General features: G+C 39.1%; 3 protein-coding genes across 3 annotated transcripts in view; 1 reads left to right on the top strand and 2 right to left on the bottom strand.

The window, feature by feature from the left end:
* The window catches only part of ppih (peptidylprolyl isomerase H (cyclophilin H)), a 58,201-nt gene extending 55,829 nt beyond the window's left edge, over positions 1–2,372 (bottom strand). Inside the window, 1 exon segment of the mRNA XM_062054587.1 lies at positions 2,175–2,372. Within this exon segment, the coding sequence (XP_061910571.1) occupies positions 2,175–2,288 (114 nt within the window). The 5' untranslated portion in view covers positions 2,289–2,372.
* A 2,295-nt stretch (positions 2,373–4,667) lies between these two features.
* taf10 (TAF10 RNA polymerase II, TATA box binding protein (TBP)-associated factor) lies at positions 4,668–13,662 on the bottom strand. Its single transcript, XM_062052262.1, has 5 exons — positions 13,225–13,662; positions 12,937–13,094; positions 7,509–7,573; positions 7,149–7,263; positions 4,668–4,903 (listed from the first exon to the last, which is right to left on the bottom strand). The coding sequence occupies exons 1-5, from the start codon at positions 13,352–13,354 to the stop codon at positions 4,814–4,816; spliced, it is 558 nt and encodes a 185-aa protein (XP_061908246.1). The 5' UTR covers positions 13,355–13,662; the 3' UTR covers positions 4,668–4,813.
* Positions 13,663–15,433: 1,771 nt separating this feature from the next.
* The window catches only part of zgc:154075 (uncharacterized protein LOC556929 homolog), a 28,201-nt gene continuing 26,553 nt past the window's right edge, over positions 15,434–17,081 (top strand). Inside the window, exons 1-3 of the mRNA XM_062052261.1 lie at positions 15,434–15,655; positions 15,809–15,919; positions 16,932–17,016. Of these exons, the coding sequence (XP_061908245.1) occupies positions 15,827–15,919; positions 16,932–17,016 (178 nt within the window). The 5' untranslated portion in view covers positions 15,434–15,655; positions 15,809–15,826. The remainder of the gene's footprint in view (positions 15,656–15,808; positions 15,920–16,931; positions 17,017–17,081) is intronic.

Below are 17,081 nucleotides of genomic sequence, written 5' to 3'. Positions count from 1 at the left end.
TGAATCTGGTACTTTTTTTGGCACTGAGCGAATACTAACAGTCACCAATTTACACCAATTCATGTGAAATCCAAGGGTGCCATACTATGGTACCTGGGTTGTGCATGACGTCACGCCCGGTTGCCGATCCTCAGCACTTCAGCACTTGGCGATTACTCCAGCAGCACTGAGAGCCGCCCCAGCCAAACTACCTCCAGGTAATGTTGCAATTAATAATAATAATAATCCCCTCAATTCCCCCCAAAAACGGATTAACTCGCGGGACTATAAAGACAATATAAGATACATCCATAAACGTGGATGCATATGCAAAAGTGCAATATATTTATCTGTACAGTAAATCTATTTATATCTGCACCTTATTGCTCTTTTATCCTGCACTACAACGAGCTAATGCAACAAAATGTCGTTCTTATCTGTACTGTAAAGTTCAAATTGGAATGACAATAAAGGAAGTCTAAGTCTCAATTCCAACCAAGAAATTGACTTAAAAATGCTCCAATACAAGTAAAGCAAGGTTGCATTTTTTTTAAAACAAAATGCGCTAGCTTGATGCTAATATACATTGGCTTTCCTAATGACATGCTACTGATTAGCATTAGAGATTTTATATGGCGAATTTAACACCTCCAAATGTGTCCATGAAAACGACTACTAAGATGTTACAATCAAACAGCTGGTGTGTATTAAGTACACTACTTGCTGTATTAACACTTTTTAGGGCAGTAGAAGAAAAAAAACACACCATAAACCATACACTACTGTCATCTAATGTCTTGGACTTGCAACTGTAATTGTACTTTAACTTCATACTTGCAAATGATAATATGGTAATAATAAAACAAGATATAACAACTTATTATAATAATTACATTTTTTTAAATGGAAATTGTATTATCAAAAACAATTAATAAGTACCGAAAATTGGTGATTCCCTTCAGGTAGTGGTATTAGTACGAATTCCACTGTACTAATACGCAGGAGACAGGAGGGACCCCACTCTAAGTGGAAATTAATGGTTTAGGAACTCTCTCACTGGAAAAAAGCCTGAAAAAGTCCTGCCTTATATATATATATATATATATATATATATATATATATATATAGATCCTATGCGCATGCGCAGAGGCATTTTTTTATTTTTTACTGACTTTTAAAAAAAAAAATTTTATAAACCTTTATTTATAAACTGCAACATGTACAAACAGCTGAGAAACAATAATCAATTTTTTTTTCAATAAAATACTGGAAAGGATAGAAATGTAATTCGTCTCTTTTATCCGATTATTAATCAATTAATCGAAGTAATAATCAAAAGATTAATCGATTATCAAATTAATCGTTAGTTGCAGCCCTAATATATATATATATATATATAAATAATAATGGAAGTATAATTGTTTGTATAAAGCATATAATTGGTACAAAGTTTTAGCTAACACGTGTACAAGGATATTTCACATGTCTTTACTGTGTATATAATTGAACAGTGTTTATGTTGTCTACAAGGTGTATTTATAATATGTTGTGCAAAGGAAATTTTATATTTTTTGGAAGCTCATCTTGTATTTGACATTGTTTGTAGGGTTAGGCGCAATAAGTGTTCAACTTCTGCCTAAACCCTTTCGGTCTGCAACATTTTCAATTTATGAATGTACAACTGTCTGTCTATGTTAAACTGTTTGTTTATTTTGTTGACCACTGACCGAAGAATAATAATAAACTCAAGTGTAGCGATGTACACATACAATCCAGCAGATGGCGCCAAACAACCATGATAATGGCGACCACTTAATACTTCAAGGTCTTCTGATAAGCTTAAACTTTTAGAAGACAAACTCTAAACGTTTCTACAACATTCGTAACTAAACATAAGAGTTTTTTATTTTATTTTAAATAAATAATATTTCGTACAAGGACTTAAAACGGCTAATTCGCTTCTGCATCCGGTCAATTCTCTCACCGAACATACTTCGAAAATACAACGTTACTAATTTAACTTTCTTTACATGTTCTTGATTCAAACAAATGCAAATATGTATTTCAACTTATGACTAATTAGTTAATTGAGTAAATAGTCAGGTTTATGTGCTTTCCGTCAGCAGAACTGCGCTTAATTCATGTGTCTTCATCTTTGTTGTGGAAAAAAGTGAGCAATGGTTTCTTTTACTCACCTGTCCTCCAATTGTAACGTCGAAGAAAACAATGGGATTGTTGGGGTTTGTGGCGTTGACGGACATTGCTTCACTCTTCTCACGATAAAGAACAAATAAACAAAACCTACACATGTACAACGAACGAATTCGAACATCCGGGATCGACGGGAAGCCAGGACGGTTAAACTACGGCGAGTAGCGAGGGACATGTGATGCAAGAGGTGAAAACGCGTATATTTCGGGTTGCTTTCACCGTGCAGTAAGGGACAAGCGGTAGAAAAGGGATGGATGGATGACATAAAACACTTCATAGGAATAAAAACCAACATTTATTGTGATAATGAGTCAATGGCTCCAGTGTAGTATTTAAACTTAGTTGGCTAGTTTGTGAGTTTATAACTGGTTTCCTTACCTCATTCGTTCTCCCTTTTTTTAAAAACCAAACCGAAAGGAACAAGCGGTAGAAAATGGATGGATGGTTTCCTTTAGTGCAGTGGTTCTTAACCTTGTTGGAGGTACCGAACCCCACCAGTTTCATATGCGTATTCACTGAACCCTTCTTTAGTGAAAAATAAAATATTGGGTTGTTTTTTTTCAAATTCAATACAAAGTTATATGTTTTTGGTAACACTTTAGTATGGGGAACATATTCTAAGTAACAAAAACTTAATTTAGATTTTTTTGGACACTAGGGGAACATATTCTAAGTAACAAAGACTTAATTTAGAGTTATTTGGTTAGGGTTAGGGTTAGAGGGTTAGGGCCAGGGTTAGGGTTATAATAAGGCCATGCCGAATAAGGCATTAATAAGTACTTAATAATGACTAGTTAAGAGCCAATATGTTACTAATTTGCATGTTAATAAGCAACTAATTAATGGTGAATACGTTCCCCATACTAAAGTGTTACCATGTTTTTTTACTGGTGCACAAAATGAAGCGTGCATGAACATCACCTTGTTCAAAGAACAGAACCAACACAGTGCATAAACTCACAACAAATTACACACCTGCAAACCAGTCAGCTGTTGCCGTATCCGTAATACGCCGATGGGGAGAAGTTTTTATTTACACGATGAGTCGGGTGTGTCTTGACCTCCGCCGAACCCCTGAGCCCGACTCACCGATCCCCTAGGGTTCCATCGAACCCAGGTTAAGAACCACTGCTTTAGTGTCAAAGCGCTTTGAGTACCTTGAAGGTAGAACAGCGCTATACAAGTATAACCCATTTACCATTTTAATAAGCACTATTTGTGTTAAATTATTCATCCATCTTCAACCGCTTATCCGGAATCGGGTCGTGGGGACAACAGCTCCAGCAGAGACCCCTAGACTTCCCTCTCCAGAGCAACATAGCAATATCTTCCTGGGGAATCCCGAAGCGTTCCCAGGCCAGAGAGGAGAAGTAATCCCCCCCATCTGGTCCTTGGCTTGCCGCGGGGTCTCCTCCCAGTGGGACGTGCAACGAGGACCTCCCTAGGGAGACGCTCGTGAGGCATCCGCACGAGATGCCCGAACCACCTAAGCTGGCTCCTTTCCAAGCGAAATTATTATTGACACATTTAATTTGCTTGCATGTTTGCTTTAATAGAAGTTCCAATAATTTACATAACTACCTCCCTAATAAGACATTCAGGTTTTTCCACTCGTCTGTTGAAAGGCCATTGAATAAATAGTTAAATATATGATGAAAAATTAACCGTAAAAATGTATACTAAAGTGTTCTGCTCGTTGATTGCATGTTTAATAAATACAATTTAACATATTAATTCAAACAGCCTTGAACACAGAAAAATAGCATTTTTGCCTGTACTTGCTTTCATTTTTGTTTATACTTTAACTATGGATATAATAATTTAAATCTTTTATATAATTCTAAATATTTGTGTCACCCCTGATCCCAATTATACTGAAAGTTTGTTTCCTAAAAAAAAACAAAAACTTAGTTCAAGTCCCCAGGTTTTCACTCAGTCATGTTACCGTAACACATAATTACCCTTTCTAAAAAAGTGGAATATTCCATAAGTCACACTGTCCACACAAAGTTGCATCATTCAGATCAATCTGCTGGCAGTGGGAATGACGAGGGTGGGTGTTCAAAAATTTCAGTATACCTTGAAATATTTGTTGATGTTTTTAAAAGACTGTGTATTTTGTTTGATCACTTTAACATGCTTGTGTCAACATGTAAATACAATAAATAAAATGTGGTTATATTTCACGCCATCTCATGTGTGCTTTTGGGACAAAAAATGTTAAATGAATATATTCCTAATTGTATGCTACAAAAAATCCCTCCGGTTACTTTCAGTCCTGCCACTGAAATGATTCATGAGCTCAGGAAACTTGTGCACAAAATACATTTTTAGTAGTTCAACATGTGCATTGCCAGATTTGGAAGGTAAGTTTATTTTGAGAGAATTACAACGCGCGAAAGACACAATTTGTGGTATTGGCCCATAAATTGAATTGAATCAGAAATACTAACTTCCAAAATCCAAGACACCCAAAGTTATTTTAAGGGTTTTATTTTAACAATAAAATGTACATTTACAAATAAACAAAACTCAAAAGGTGCCACCACCAACAAAAAAGTCAAAGCTGCATCAAATCACTGTGATGTCAAATGTAATAAAGATAAAGCAAGACACTGCAGTTCTATGTGAAGTAATACGGCTTCTTGACATTGATGCCGTATTCTGAAAGAGCAGGACCCAGATCTTCCATGGTCAGAGTGTACTTCTTATCCTGGGGATAAACAGGAAAAAATGTGAGTTACATTACACCAAATTACACTAAACAAAAATATAAACACAACACTTTCGTTTTTGCTCCCATTTTTAGTGAGTTGAACTCAAAGAGCTAAAACTTTTACTCCAGGGTGATTCAAACAGAATACGCCAAAATCATCACGATATTTCAAAAATAAAAAATAGAAAACCGATCTTGAACACATGTGTTGTACATAACTTCAAGTATTTATTTCATGATTTACAAGTGCTCAATATGGCCACCACCGGCAGCATGGACAACGTCAAGACGATATGACAATTCCTCCCAAACGCGCCCCAGGATTCACTGTGTTGATTGCTGCGGTTATTTGATCCTTAATGTGAAGTGAAGTGAATTACATTTTATATAGCGCTTTTTTTCTCAAGTGACTCAAAGCGCTTTACATTGTGAAACCCAATATCTAAGTTACATTTAAACCAGTGTGGGTGGCACTGGGAGCAGGTGGGTAAAGTGTCTTGCCCAAGGACACAACAGCAGTGACTAGGATGGCGGAAGCGGGGATCGAACCTGCAACCCTCAAGTTGCTGGTACGGCCGCTCTACCAACCGAGCTATTCCGCCTTAATGTCATCGATATTTGCAGGCAACGGTGGAACATAAACTTTATCTTTAACATACCCCCACAGAAAAAAGTCACACACAGTTAGGTCCGGGGATCTGTCTATTACAAGGCTTTAGAACTGAATAAATGCGTGACGATTTTGACGTATTCTTTTAGAATCACCCTGTATACACACAAAAGACCTTCTCCCCTCAAATATTGTTCCCAAATCTGTGTTAGTGAGCATTTCTTCTTTGCCAAGATAATGCATCCCACCTCACAAGTGTGGCATATCAAGATGCTGATTAAACAGTATGATTATTGCACAGGTGTGCCTTAGGCTGCCCACAATAAAAGGCCACTCTGAAATGTGCAGTGTTTTTACACAGCACAATGCCAGAGATTTCGCATGTTTTGAAGGAATGTGCTGTTGGCATGCTGACTGCAGGAATGTCCACCAGAGCTGTTGCCCGTGAATTGAATGTTCATTTATCGACCATACGCCGTCTACATAGGCGTTTCAGAGAATTTGGCAGTACATCCAACCGGCCTCATAACTGCAGACCACATGTAATCACAGATCGCCACTTCCAGCAGGTGCACCTCCATAATCGTCTGAGACAAACCACAATTGCAGCAACAATTAGTTTGCATAACCAAATAATTTCTGCACAACCTGTGAGAAACCGTCTCAGGGAAGTTCATCTACATGCTCACCGTCCTCATCTGGGTCTCGACCTGACTGCAGTTTGTCATCGTAAAAAATGTGGGTGGGCAAATGCTCACATTCGATGGCACCTGGCACGTTGGAGAGGTGTTCTCTTCATGGATGAATGAAGTGGCCCATGGTGGGGGGTGTTATGGTATGGGCAGGCGTATCTTATGGATAACAAACGCAAGTGCATTTTATTGATGGCATTTTGAATGCACAGAGATACCGTGACGAGATCCTGAGGCCCATTGTTTTTGCCATTCTCCCGAGAACATCATCTCATGTTGCAGCATGACAATGCACGGCCCTGTGTTGCAAGGATCTGTACACAATTCCTGGAAGCGGAATACATCTCAGTTCTTGCATGGCCAGCACACTCACCGGACATGTCACCCACTGAGCATGTTTGGGATGCTGTGGATCGCCGTATACGACTGCGTGTTCCGGTTCCTGCCAATATCCAGCAACTTCGCAAAGCCATTGAAGAGGAGTGGACCAACATTCCACAGACCACAATCACTAACCTGATCAAATCTATGCGAAGGAGATGCGTTGCACTGCGCGAGGCAAATGGTGGTCACACCAGATACTGACTGCTTTTCTGAACCCCCCCAGACCTCAATAAAGGAAACCTGAACATTTCAGAGTGGCCTTTTATTGGGGGAAGCCTAAGACACACCTGTGCAATAATCATGCTGTTTAATCAGCATCTGTGTGAGGTGGGATGGATTATATTCACGAAGAAGAAATGCTCACTAACACAGATTTAGACAAATTTGTGAACAATATTTGAGGAATAGGTCTTTTGTGTGTATAGTAAAAGCTTTACATCTATGAGTTCAACTCATGAAAAATGTGAGCAAAAACAAAAGTGTTGCATTTATATTTTTGTTCAGTATAGAATAAAATAAGGAAAAGCTAATGAAAAAAAAATCAATAATGAAAAACCTTTGTCTTGCTCCTTGAGCTTCCCGACGCAGTTCCTTTCATTTTACAGTACTGCAGTGCGTCGTTGGCAATGTCTGAGATGAACTTCTGAGAGGCAAGGGAGATCAGACGGATTCTAAAGAAATACAAAAAAGTACTTCAGTCATGTTGGACGATTGTAGGCTTCTAAATTTGTCGGAACAACTTAGGCAAAGTACTTTTCTGCTATGCTTTCTATTCTTCGGCTATTTTAATACTTAGCAAAATGCAGTGCAGGAGCATGTATAAACATTACAAAATCACATTATTCTTGTCTTTCACCTTCCCCTGGATTGACTCATACTGCTGTTGCACACTGAAGCTTAAACACAGAAGACTTACATTCTTGGATCAGAAGCTTCGAAACCAGCCCGGTTCAGGTAGTAACCCGTCACTGCATCAGGAATCTGACAACAAAAATCAATGGTCACTGCAGAATTACAACTAGTATGTACAGAGTAAAGTTGCAAACCTTCAAATATTTTTTATTGTAAATGTTTCCATAGATGCAAGACATCCACCAAAAGCTGAACCAGTAGCAAATTGTACATCTTCATAGATGGCTACAGTATCTCCTGCAGGTATGTGTTGTTTCTTAATGAGGAAATCCATAATAGCTGTGTCTCAATTCGGCGGCTGCATCCTCCGCAGCGCGCATTTGTGGGGTGCTGACGTCATCGCGGTGCGCGAAGGTGGTCCCAATTAAAATAAGTTCCAAGTGTCCTTCGAATCCAGCCGACAAATGTGTCCTTTTCTCCCATAAGCCGAAAGTGTGCATCCATGTACACGTCACGTCCCTTCATAACCCGAGATCCTTTGCGCTCACAACTCTGAAAAGTATTTTCAACATGGCGGCACTATGCGGAACGGAAAGAGCAACTTTAAAATGTAATGCTTTATTTATTATTTTAAAACAGGTAAAAGCAGACATGTCAAGCTGGGATGTCAGTAGTGATGTACATTTATATTAAAATATGAGACCTTGACTATCAGAATGTCGTGTGACCTGTTCCTGTTTTTCCCCGAGGAAGAGCCCTGTGTCCGGCCACTGCAGACAGCTTGGTGCCCGGAACTTTTTTCCAACGTTTGAAAGTAAAACCTTCATCTTTTTAAAAAGTTAAAGGCCTACTGAAACCCACTACTACCGACCACGCAGTCTGATAGTTTATATATCAATGATGAAATCTTAACATTATAACACATGCCAATACGGCCGGGTTAACTTATAAAGTGACATTTTAAATTTGCCGCTAAACTTCCGGTTCGAAACGCCTCTGAGGATGACGTATGCGCGTGACGTAGCCCGGCGAACACGTGTATGCCTTCCACATTGAAGCCAATACGAAAAAGCTCTGTTTTCATTTCATAATTCCACAGTATTCTGGACATCTGTGTTCGTGAATCTGTTGCAATCATGTTCATTGCATTATGGAGAAGGAAGCTGAGCAAGCAAAGAAGAAAGTTGTCGGTGCGAAATGGACGTATTTTTCGAACGTAGTCAGCAACAACAGTACACAGCCGGCGCTTCTTTGTTTACATTCCCGAAAGATGCAGTCAAGATGGAAGAACTCGGATAATAGAGACTCTAACCAGGAGGACTTTTGACTTCGATACACAGACGCCTGTAGAGAACTGGGACAACACAGACTCTTACCAGGATTACTTTGATTTGGATGACAAAGACGCAGACGTGCTACTTTGAGTATGCAGCTTTGGCTTCTAAACATTTGATCGCTTGACCATATGTGCGCAACTTTTTTTTGCGTATGTACGTAACTTTTTTAAAATATATAAGCTTTATGAACCTTGGGTTAGGTGAACGGTCTTTTGGGCTGAGTGATTGTGTGTGTTGATCAGGTGTTTGAATTGTATTGGCGTGTTCTATGGAGCTAGGAGCTAGCAGAGGAGCTAGGAGCTAGCGTAACAAACACGCAGGTGTTTTTATGCAGGATTAATTTGTGGCATATTAAATATAAGCCTGGTTGTGTTGTGGCTAATAGAGTATATATATATGTCTTGTGTTTATTTACTGTTGTAGTCATTCCCAGCTGAATATCAGGTACCGTGAGTATGCAGCCTTGGCTGCTAAACATTTGATAGCTTGACCGTATGTGCGCGTCACGTACGTAACTTTTTAAAAATATATAAGCTTTATGAACCTTGGGTTAGGTGAACGGTCTTTTGGGCTGAGTGATTGTGTGTGTTGATCAGGTGTTTGAATTGTATTGGCGTGTTCTATGGAGCTAGGAGCTAGCAGAGGAGCTAGGAGCTAGCGTAACAAACACGCAGGTGTTTTTATGCAGGATTAATTTGTGGCATATTAAATATAAGCCTGGTTGTGTTGTGGCTAATAGAGTATATATATGTCTTGTGTTTATTTACTGTTGTAGTCATTCCCAGCTGAATATCAGGTCACCCCCGGCTCTCACAGCATCTTCCCTATCTGAATAGCTTCAACTCCCCACTAGTCCTTCACTTGCACTTTACTCATCCACAAATCTTTCATCCTCGCTCAAATTAATGGGGAAATTGTCGCTTTCTCGGTCCGAATCTCTCTCACTTCATGCGGCCATCATTGTAAACAATAGGGAACTTTGCGTATATGTTCAACTGACTACGTCACGCTACTTCCGGTAGGGGCAAGCCTTTTTTTTTATCAGATACCAAAAGTTGCAATCTTTATCGTCGTTGTTCTATACTAAATCCTTTCAGCAAAAATATGGCAATATCGCGAAATGATTAAGTATGACACATAGAATAGATCTGCTATCCCCGTTTAAATAAAAAAAATTCATTTCAGTAGGCCTTTAAAGTGTCACTGATAGTCACACACACACTAGGTGTGGTGAAATTACCCTCTGCATTTGACCCATCCCCTTGTTCCTCACACCCTGGGAGGTGAGGTGAGCAGTGAGCAGCACCGGTGGCCGCGCTCTGGAATCCTTTTGGTGATTTAACCCCCAATTCCAACCCTTGAAATCTGAGTGCCAAGCAGGGAGGTAGAGGGTCCCATTTTTATAGTCTTTGGTATGACTCGGCGGGGGTTTGAACTCACAACCTACCAATCTCAGGGCGGACACTCTAACCACAAGGCCACTGAGCAGGTTTAATTTACTTTTTTAGACCGCAAGAATTTGACTTACTCATGTCGCCGGAATATGTGGCCGGAATAGTGAAATATTGTAAATGTGTGCATCAATGTACAGATATTAGTTATCGCTGTTTTTGTATACATTTGCATGTTATTTGGACATTTTTACTTTAATAAATGATTAATTTGGTCTTGTGTTTTAACTTTTCTGTTTTTGTTTTGTTCTCCGTGCAGATCAAGGAGGACATGGACGAGGCTATTTATAGAACAACGGACCCTGTCTGTCAATCCCACGATCCACTATTACCTCGCTCGTGAACAAGACCCCAAGGTGCCTATTAAACTCTTCCACTTGTGGCAGGATCTCAACCCTGACTCTGGGATGGTATTCCATCCTTTTCTGGGCAAAAATCATGGACTATGACTTGGAGGAGCTGAATCTCATCCCAGTCACCTCACATTCAGATGCAAACCGATCCAGTAAAAGAGCTGAAGGTCACGGCCTAGAAATTCTGTCCATAAAAGTTATTAACAAAATAAAAGACAAAAGGCAGCCCTCACCAGAAACAGGTCGACCCAACTCTCTCGTTTGAGTCACACATTAAGAGTGTTACTAAAACGGCCTTCTTTCATCTCCGTAATATCGCTAAAATTCGTTCCATTTTGTCCACAAGCGACGCTGAGATCATTATCCATGCGTTCGTTACATCTCGTCTCGATTACTGTAACGTTTTATTTTCGGGTCTCCCTATGTCTAGCATTAAAAGATTACAGATGGTACAAAATGCGGCTGCTAGACTTTTGACAAAAACAAGAAAGTTTGATCATATTACGCCTATACTGGCTCACTTGCACTGGCTTCCTGTGCACTTAAGATGCGACTTTAAGGTTTTACTACTTACGTATAAAATACTACACGGTCAAGCTCCTGCCTATCTTGCCGATTGTATTGTACCATATGTCCCGGCAAGAAATCTGCGTTCAAAGAACTCCGGCTTATTAGTGATTCCCAGAGCCCAAAAACAGTCTGCGGGCTATAGAGCGTTTTCTATTCGGGCTCCAATATTATGGAATGCCCTCCCGGTAAAAGTTAGAGATGCTACCTCAGTAGAAGCTTTTAAGTCTCATCTTAAAACTCATTTGTATACTCTAGCCTTTAAATAGACTCCCTTTTTAGACCAGTTGATCTGCCGTTTCTTTTCTTTTCTTTTCTACTCTGCTCCGGGGTGGACCGCTAGCCTGTTCATCGGATGGGGACATCTCTACGCTGCTGACCCGTCTCTGCTCGGGATGGTTCCTGTTGGCCCCACCATGGACTGGACTTTCGCTGATGTGTTGGACTTTCACAATATTATGTCAGACCCACTCCACATCCATTGCTTTCGGTCTCCCCTAGAGGGGGGGGGGGGGGGGGGGGGGGCGGGGGTTCCCCCCATATGCGGTCCTCTCCAAGGTTTCTCATTGTCATTCACATTGACGTCCCACTGGGGTGAGTTTTCCTTGCCCGTATGTGGGCTCTGTACCGAGGATGTCGTTGTGGCTTGTACAGCCCTTTGAGACACTTGTGATTTAGGGCTATATAAATAAACATTGATTGATTGATTGATTGATTGATATAGTGACATGCAAAATCGAGTTTCAAATAATAATAATTAAAAAATATCAAATAATAATCAAATACAATTTAAATAAAAATTGAATGCCTCTTTTCTATTTGCAGCCTTCTGAGGTAAATATCAACATTAACTTTTTCCACAGGCTAATACATTTGAAAATAAAATAACAATGAATAAACCAACCATTCAGGACTTTAAACTGCTCAGTTTGCAACACACTGATCTAATCTGATGTGCCCAAGCCAGATACCTGGCATCTTTTCTTGGATGCTAGTTCATTAATGTTGGGGCTCAGGCTTTGAGCTGAGGCAACCTTCATTATCGTACGAAGGTGTTCATCAGTCATTATATCTCGTAGTCCACCCGGACCACAGTCTTGGGGGCGTGCCTTAAAGGCACTGCCTTTAACGTCCTCTACGAGCTGTCGTCACGTCCGCTTTTCATCCATTCTAACAACGTGCCGGCCCAGTCACAAGATATGTGCGGCTTCTGTACGCACACACACGTGAATGCAACGCTACAAAATACACCCCCCCCCCACACACATACCTTGTAGCATCCCAGAAGAGTTAGTGCTGCAAAGGGTTCTGGGTATTTGTTTTGTTGTGTTTATGTTCTGTTACGGTGCGGATGTTCTCCCGAAATGTGTTTGTCATTCTTGTTTGGTGTAGGTTCACAGTGTGGCGTATATTTCTAACAGTGTTATAGTTGTTTATACGGCTACCCTCAGTGTAACCTCTATCGCTGTTGATCAAGTATGCGTTGCATTCACCTGTGTGTGCGTGCAGAAGCATATTATGTGACTGGGCCAGCACTCGCTGGACTGGATGAAAAGCGGACGTGACGATTTTCGGGAGGGGCACTGAAATTTGGGAGTCTCCCGGGAGGGTTGGCAAGTATGAGAATTAGCGGTGAATGCGGTGTTACCGCAGCACCGCCGCTGTATATAATCGGCGGGCCAGCTCTAGTGTTAATTTGATATCGCCTCAAGGGCCAAGTGAAATTACACGGCGGGCCAATTTTGAGTTTGACACCCATGTGTTAGACAGTGTGTTACTCTTACCGTAGGTGTGTACTCTTCCAGCTGCATGACAAAGTCAGCCAGTGGGGTTGTGGAAACGTTGGGCTTTATGTCTCCATTTGTGATGCCTCCAGGAACATAAACTCCATTGGAGACAGAGGAGTCTGATGATGACGTCACCAAGGCGGCGGAGGTTGAAGCTGAAAGGCAGTTTAAGTAATGATCAATATAGAATAATAGAATTGTGTATGCTGTCCTGATTATTAAACACATGCATCACAAGCAAGCCGGTAGATGTGCCTTAGGTTGAGACACAATCTGCATTATTACCATTGCTGGTGTTTGAAGGGACGTTAGTTGTTGCGTTGTCATTTGTGATACAATTACTCGCAGTCGAAGACGTGGTGACATTAGAAGAAGCTCTGGTGGTGACGGACTGATTAACGCCGTCAACATTCATGACGATGCTTGTTTTCCTTTCTCGCAGCTTGGAAGGCAACTAACTTGGCAGCGCTAGCTAGCTAACGCGCACAGCTTCGCTCGGAGGTCCTTGGCGAAAACAAAGCTTTAAAAAAAGCGCAATTCCAACCTTTGACTTCTTGTAGCAGTTTTATTGGTATAAAAAAGTCTAACATGTATCACTTTTCTAGCTTATATGATAAGAACAACGCGGAGTCCGGCGCTAGTTAGCCAGCATCACAGGTGTGTGTAGCTAACCCGAGCGCTGCGTCATGTGATCGTCGCTGTGACGAAGGGAGCCGGAAATGCCCGAGTTTTCTTCTTCTTTATTTTATGGCGGGTCGCAACCAACGTTATTAACTGCATACCGCTACGTACTGTACTGGAGTGTGTCTTCTCAGGGTGACTACTTAGGTCACAGACTCTAGGGAAAATAGGTACAAGATATATTACATATACAGTTATTCCTAAAGTTAAAGAAATACAATTCAAAATTATTAATGGAATATTGACAATTGTTTTATCTGTAATGCCACAGAGGATGTGAATCATTTACTCATGGGATGTGATACTGTATATTTGTTTTGGGAGGAGATCAGAGTTTGGTTGAAAGATAGAGATTACATTTGGTATATTTATAAAAGATAGTAACCTAGAAATGCGTGTTAATATTATTATGTTGCAAGCTTATGTTGTCATACAAACATGTCGATTTCTGAAAGTAAACCCAATTGTTCACATTGGGGCAATTATTTCAAATTATTAATTAAATCTTGGAAAATGGTTAAAAGTACAAAAGCCCTGAAATGAATGCCTTTATTGGACTAATTGAAGTTGAGTTAGATTTGCCCAATTGTTTGTATTTTGTATATTTTTATCTATTTGTATTGTCTTTTACTTTAATTTGTTTTACATGTTTTGTTTGTATAAAGACGATGTTTGCTCAACCTGGTGGATATTTGAAAATATTGGAATGTACTAAAAGTGCCTTAATTTGTTTGTACATTGTGAATATATATTGTTTGTGTGTACAATCGTTCAATTAAACAAAACCCTTAAGTTACCAACTAAGGTAGGTCCGTGTTCGTTCATTCTATTTCCAATTCTGAAACCCAAATCCAAAAATAAAATGAGGGACGTTTTTCGATTTTTATTATAAATGGCAGATTTTAAAATACACAACAAAAGGTTGATGATGTTCATTCAAATGTTGCCATAAATTTGGATTTTGTGCTGTTTTCCTTTTATGGATTTCAATGTTTCCAGTTAAACACAAAAATCGAAAAAAATGTTCATCCAAAAAGCAAAAATGCGTGGTTATCTGTGTGATGACAAATTGAACCGGAAGCAGTATTTTACCTTTTCCTTTGCGTTTAAGGTCCGTGTACCTTCCATCCATCCCTTTTCCTACCGCATGTCCCTTTTGGGGTGCAAATCAAAAAACTAATTTCGGACCATTTTTTCTATTTTCATTTGTGAAACAAAATTTGGACAACTTTTTAATGACACTTTTTTTAAAACGACATTGTTGAACATGATAACGTGATTGCGCCTTTACTTGTTATAATGTACGCTTTTATTTTGGAGTGCTGTGCACCAGGAAGTGTCATCACACAGATAAACACGCATTTTTGCATGTTGGATGAAACATTTTTTTCAGTCTTTGTGTTTATGTGGAAACATTTAAATCCATAAAAATAAAACAGAAGAAAATCCAATGTTATGGCCATATTTTAATGAAAATCAACCCTTTTTTGTTTGTTTTAAAATCTGTCATATATAATAAAAATCGAACCTGCTTTTATTTTTTGATTTGCGTTTTAGAATTGGAAATAGAATGAAAGAAGGTACACGGACCATCTTTGTTCAGCAGGCGTTTAAAAAAAAAAAAGTCTCATTAAATAGTTGTCCAACTTTTATTTCAGAAATGAAAATAGAAAAAAATGGTCCGAAATGTGTTTTTTGATTTGCATTTAAAAATTTGAATTAGAATGAACGGAAGGTATACGGACCGAAAAGTAAAATACTGCTTCCGGTTCAATTTGTCATCACAAAGATAACCTTGCATTTTGGATGAACATAACGTGGATTTTTGTGTTTATCTGGAGAAAGGAAAACAGCACAAAATCCAATTTTCTGGCAATATTTGATTGGAAACGTTTCAGAATTGGAACTAGAATGAACGGAATGTACACGGACCAACCCTGCACTTTTTGTATGCAACCTGTGATCTTAAGAAATGTATGTTTACCTCCCGAGAACAATAGCTGAAATTTCGAAGGAGCCGTGAACGCAGCACAAGGTAGGCGTGGCTTTGAGTATTTTAAAAACATTCAGCAGGGCTGACCAGCAGGTGCGGAAACGAGCGATCGTCCAAAGGCATATACCGGTAACCATAGACCCGGTAACACCTTACCTTACCTTACCTTGGCATTTGGACGTTCATTTTGGACAGTGAGAGGTTGTTGTCAACATGAGTCCACCTGTCCGCATCATCGTAGTCGGAGCAGGCTGCCGAGGGAGCATTTACTCCCGCTATGCAATCATCCACCCGGACCGTGTGCAGGTATGCCCTCTTACATATATTTCATGTTAATATCACGTCAGCCGTATATGAATTACAGATTTTTACTAAAGTGTGCCTTTTAAATATCATCTATTAGATTTGGGGTTCCTTTCAAAGAGCCGAGATTTACGTGGACCCCGACTTAAACAAGTTGAAAAACTTATTCGGGTGTTACCATTTAGTGGTCAATTGTAAGGAATATGTACTGTACTTTGCAATCTACTAATAAAAGCTTCAATTAATCAATCAATTGTTATTACATATGGAGAGCCAAATGGGACAACATTAAATACATTTTTAAAAGTAAATACAGAGCTGTGTCAGTAATGAAATTAATTCATTACATGTAATTTTATATATATATATATAAAAAATACACATTCAATAACACGTTTATGTATTTAACTCCAATTATAAATAATTATTGACACCATAAGTAATTATTTAAATATTTATGTATCTATTTAATTTAGTCTTAATTTGCCCCCCCCCCCCCCCCCCATAATTATACAGTAGTTTTTTTTTTTTTTAATCAAGGAAATAATTACTGGTAGCAGTTATAAGATGTAAGATGTCATTTAAATCTACACCAATATTACTCTAGTGGTGGGAATTATTCTGAAATATTGACTATAATTTTATATTTGTAGTGTTTTCGTTGTAAACATGTTGTTTAATAAAAAATAAAATAACTCACCTAAGAAACTTTGTAGCCCAGGAGTGCGTTGCCAATACAGAAAAAAAATACACAAATAATAAGTAGGAATAAAATGTACGGTCGTCAAAGAGCCGTTCAAAAGACTGGCTCGTTATTATATAAGGAGGGACAAAATGAAATACATCTTTAAATAATGACTTAAATGGCTAGTTTATTAAATCATTAAATAAATAATGAACTAATGAAATAATTATAATTCGATAATTACAAATTTTAAGTATTTTTTTAAATTACACAACGTACCAACTTCACTGGTTTTGGGTATTGCAGTACGCATCATGTTTGTGATTGCAGGTCGTCGGAGTCGCTGATCCCAGCAAGTTTGCCCGCACCAAGTTCCGACAACTGTACAACATAGCAGACGAGAACCTGTGTGAAGGTGAGCCGGTAGCAAACTGATTTACTTATAGCTGTTCCTTCTTTCACTTATAATGCTCACTTTCT

Source organism: Entelurus aequoreus, linkage group LG07, assembly GCF_033978785.1.
Source record: "Entelurus aequoreus isolate RoL-2023_Sb linkage group LG07, RoL_Eaeq_v1.1, whole genome shotgun sequence".
Lineage (NCBI taxonomy): Eukaryota > Metazoa > Chordata > Actinopteri > Syngnathiformes > Syngnathidae > Entelurus > Entelurus aequoreus.
Note: the sequence above shows the minus strand (reverse complement) of the source record. Positions and strands in the feature narration are given on the sequence as shown.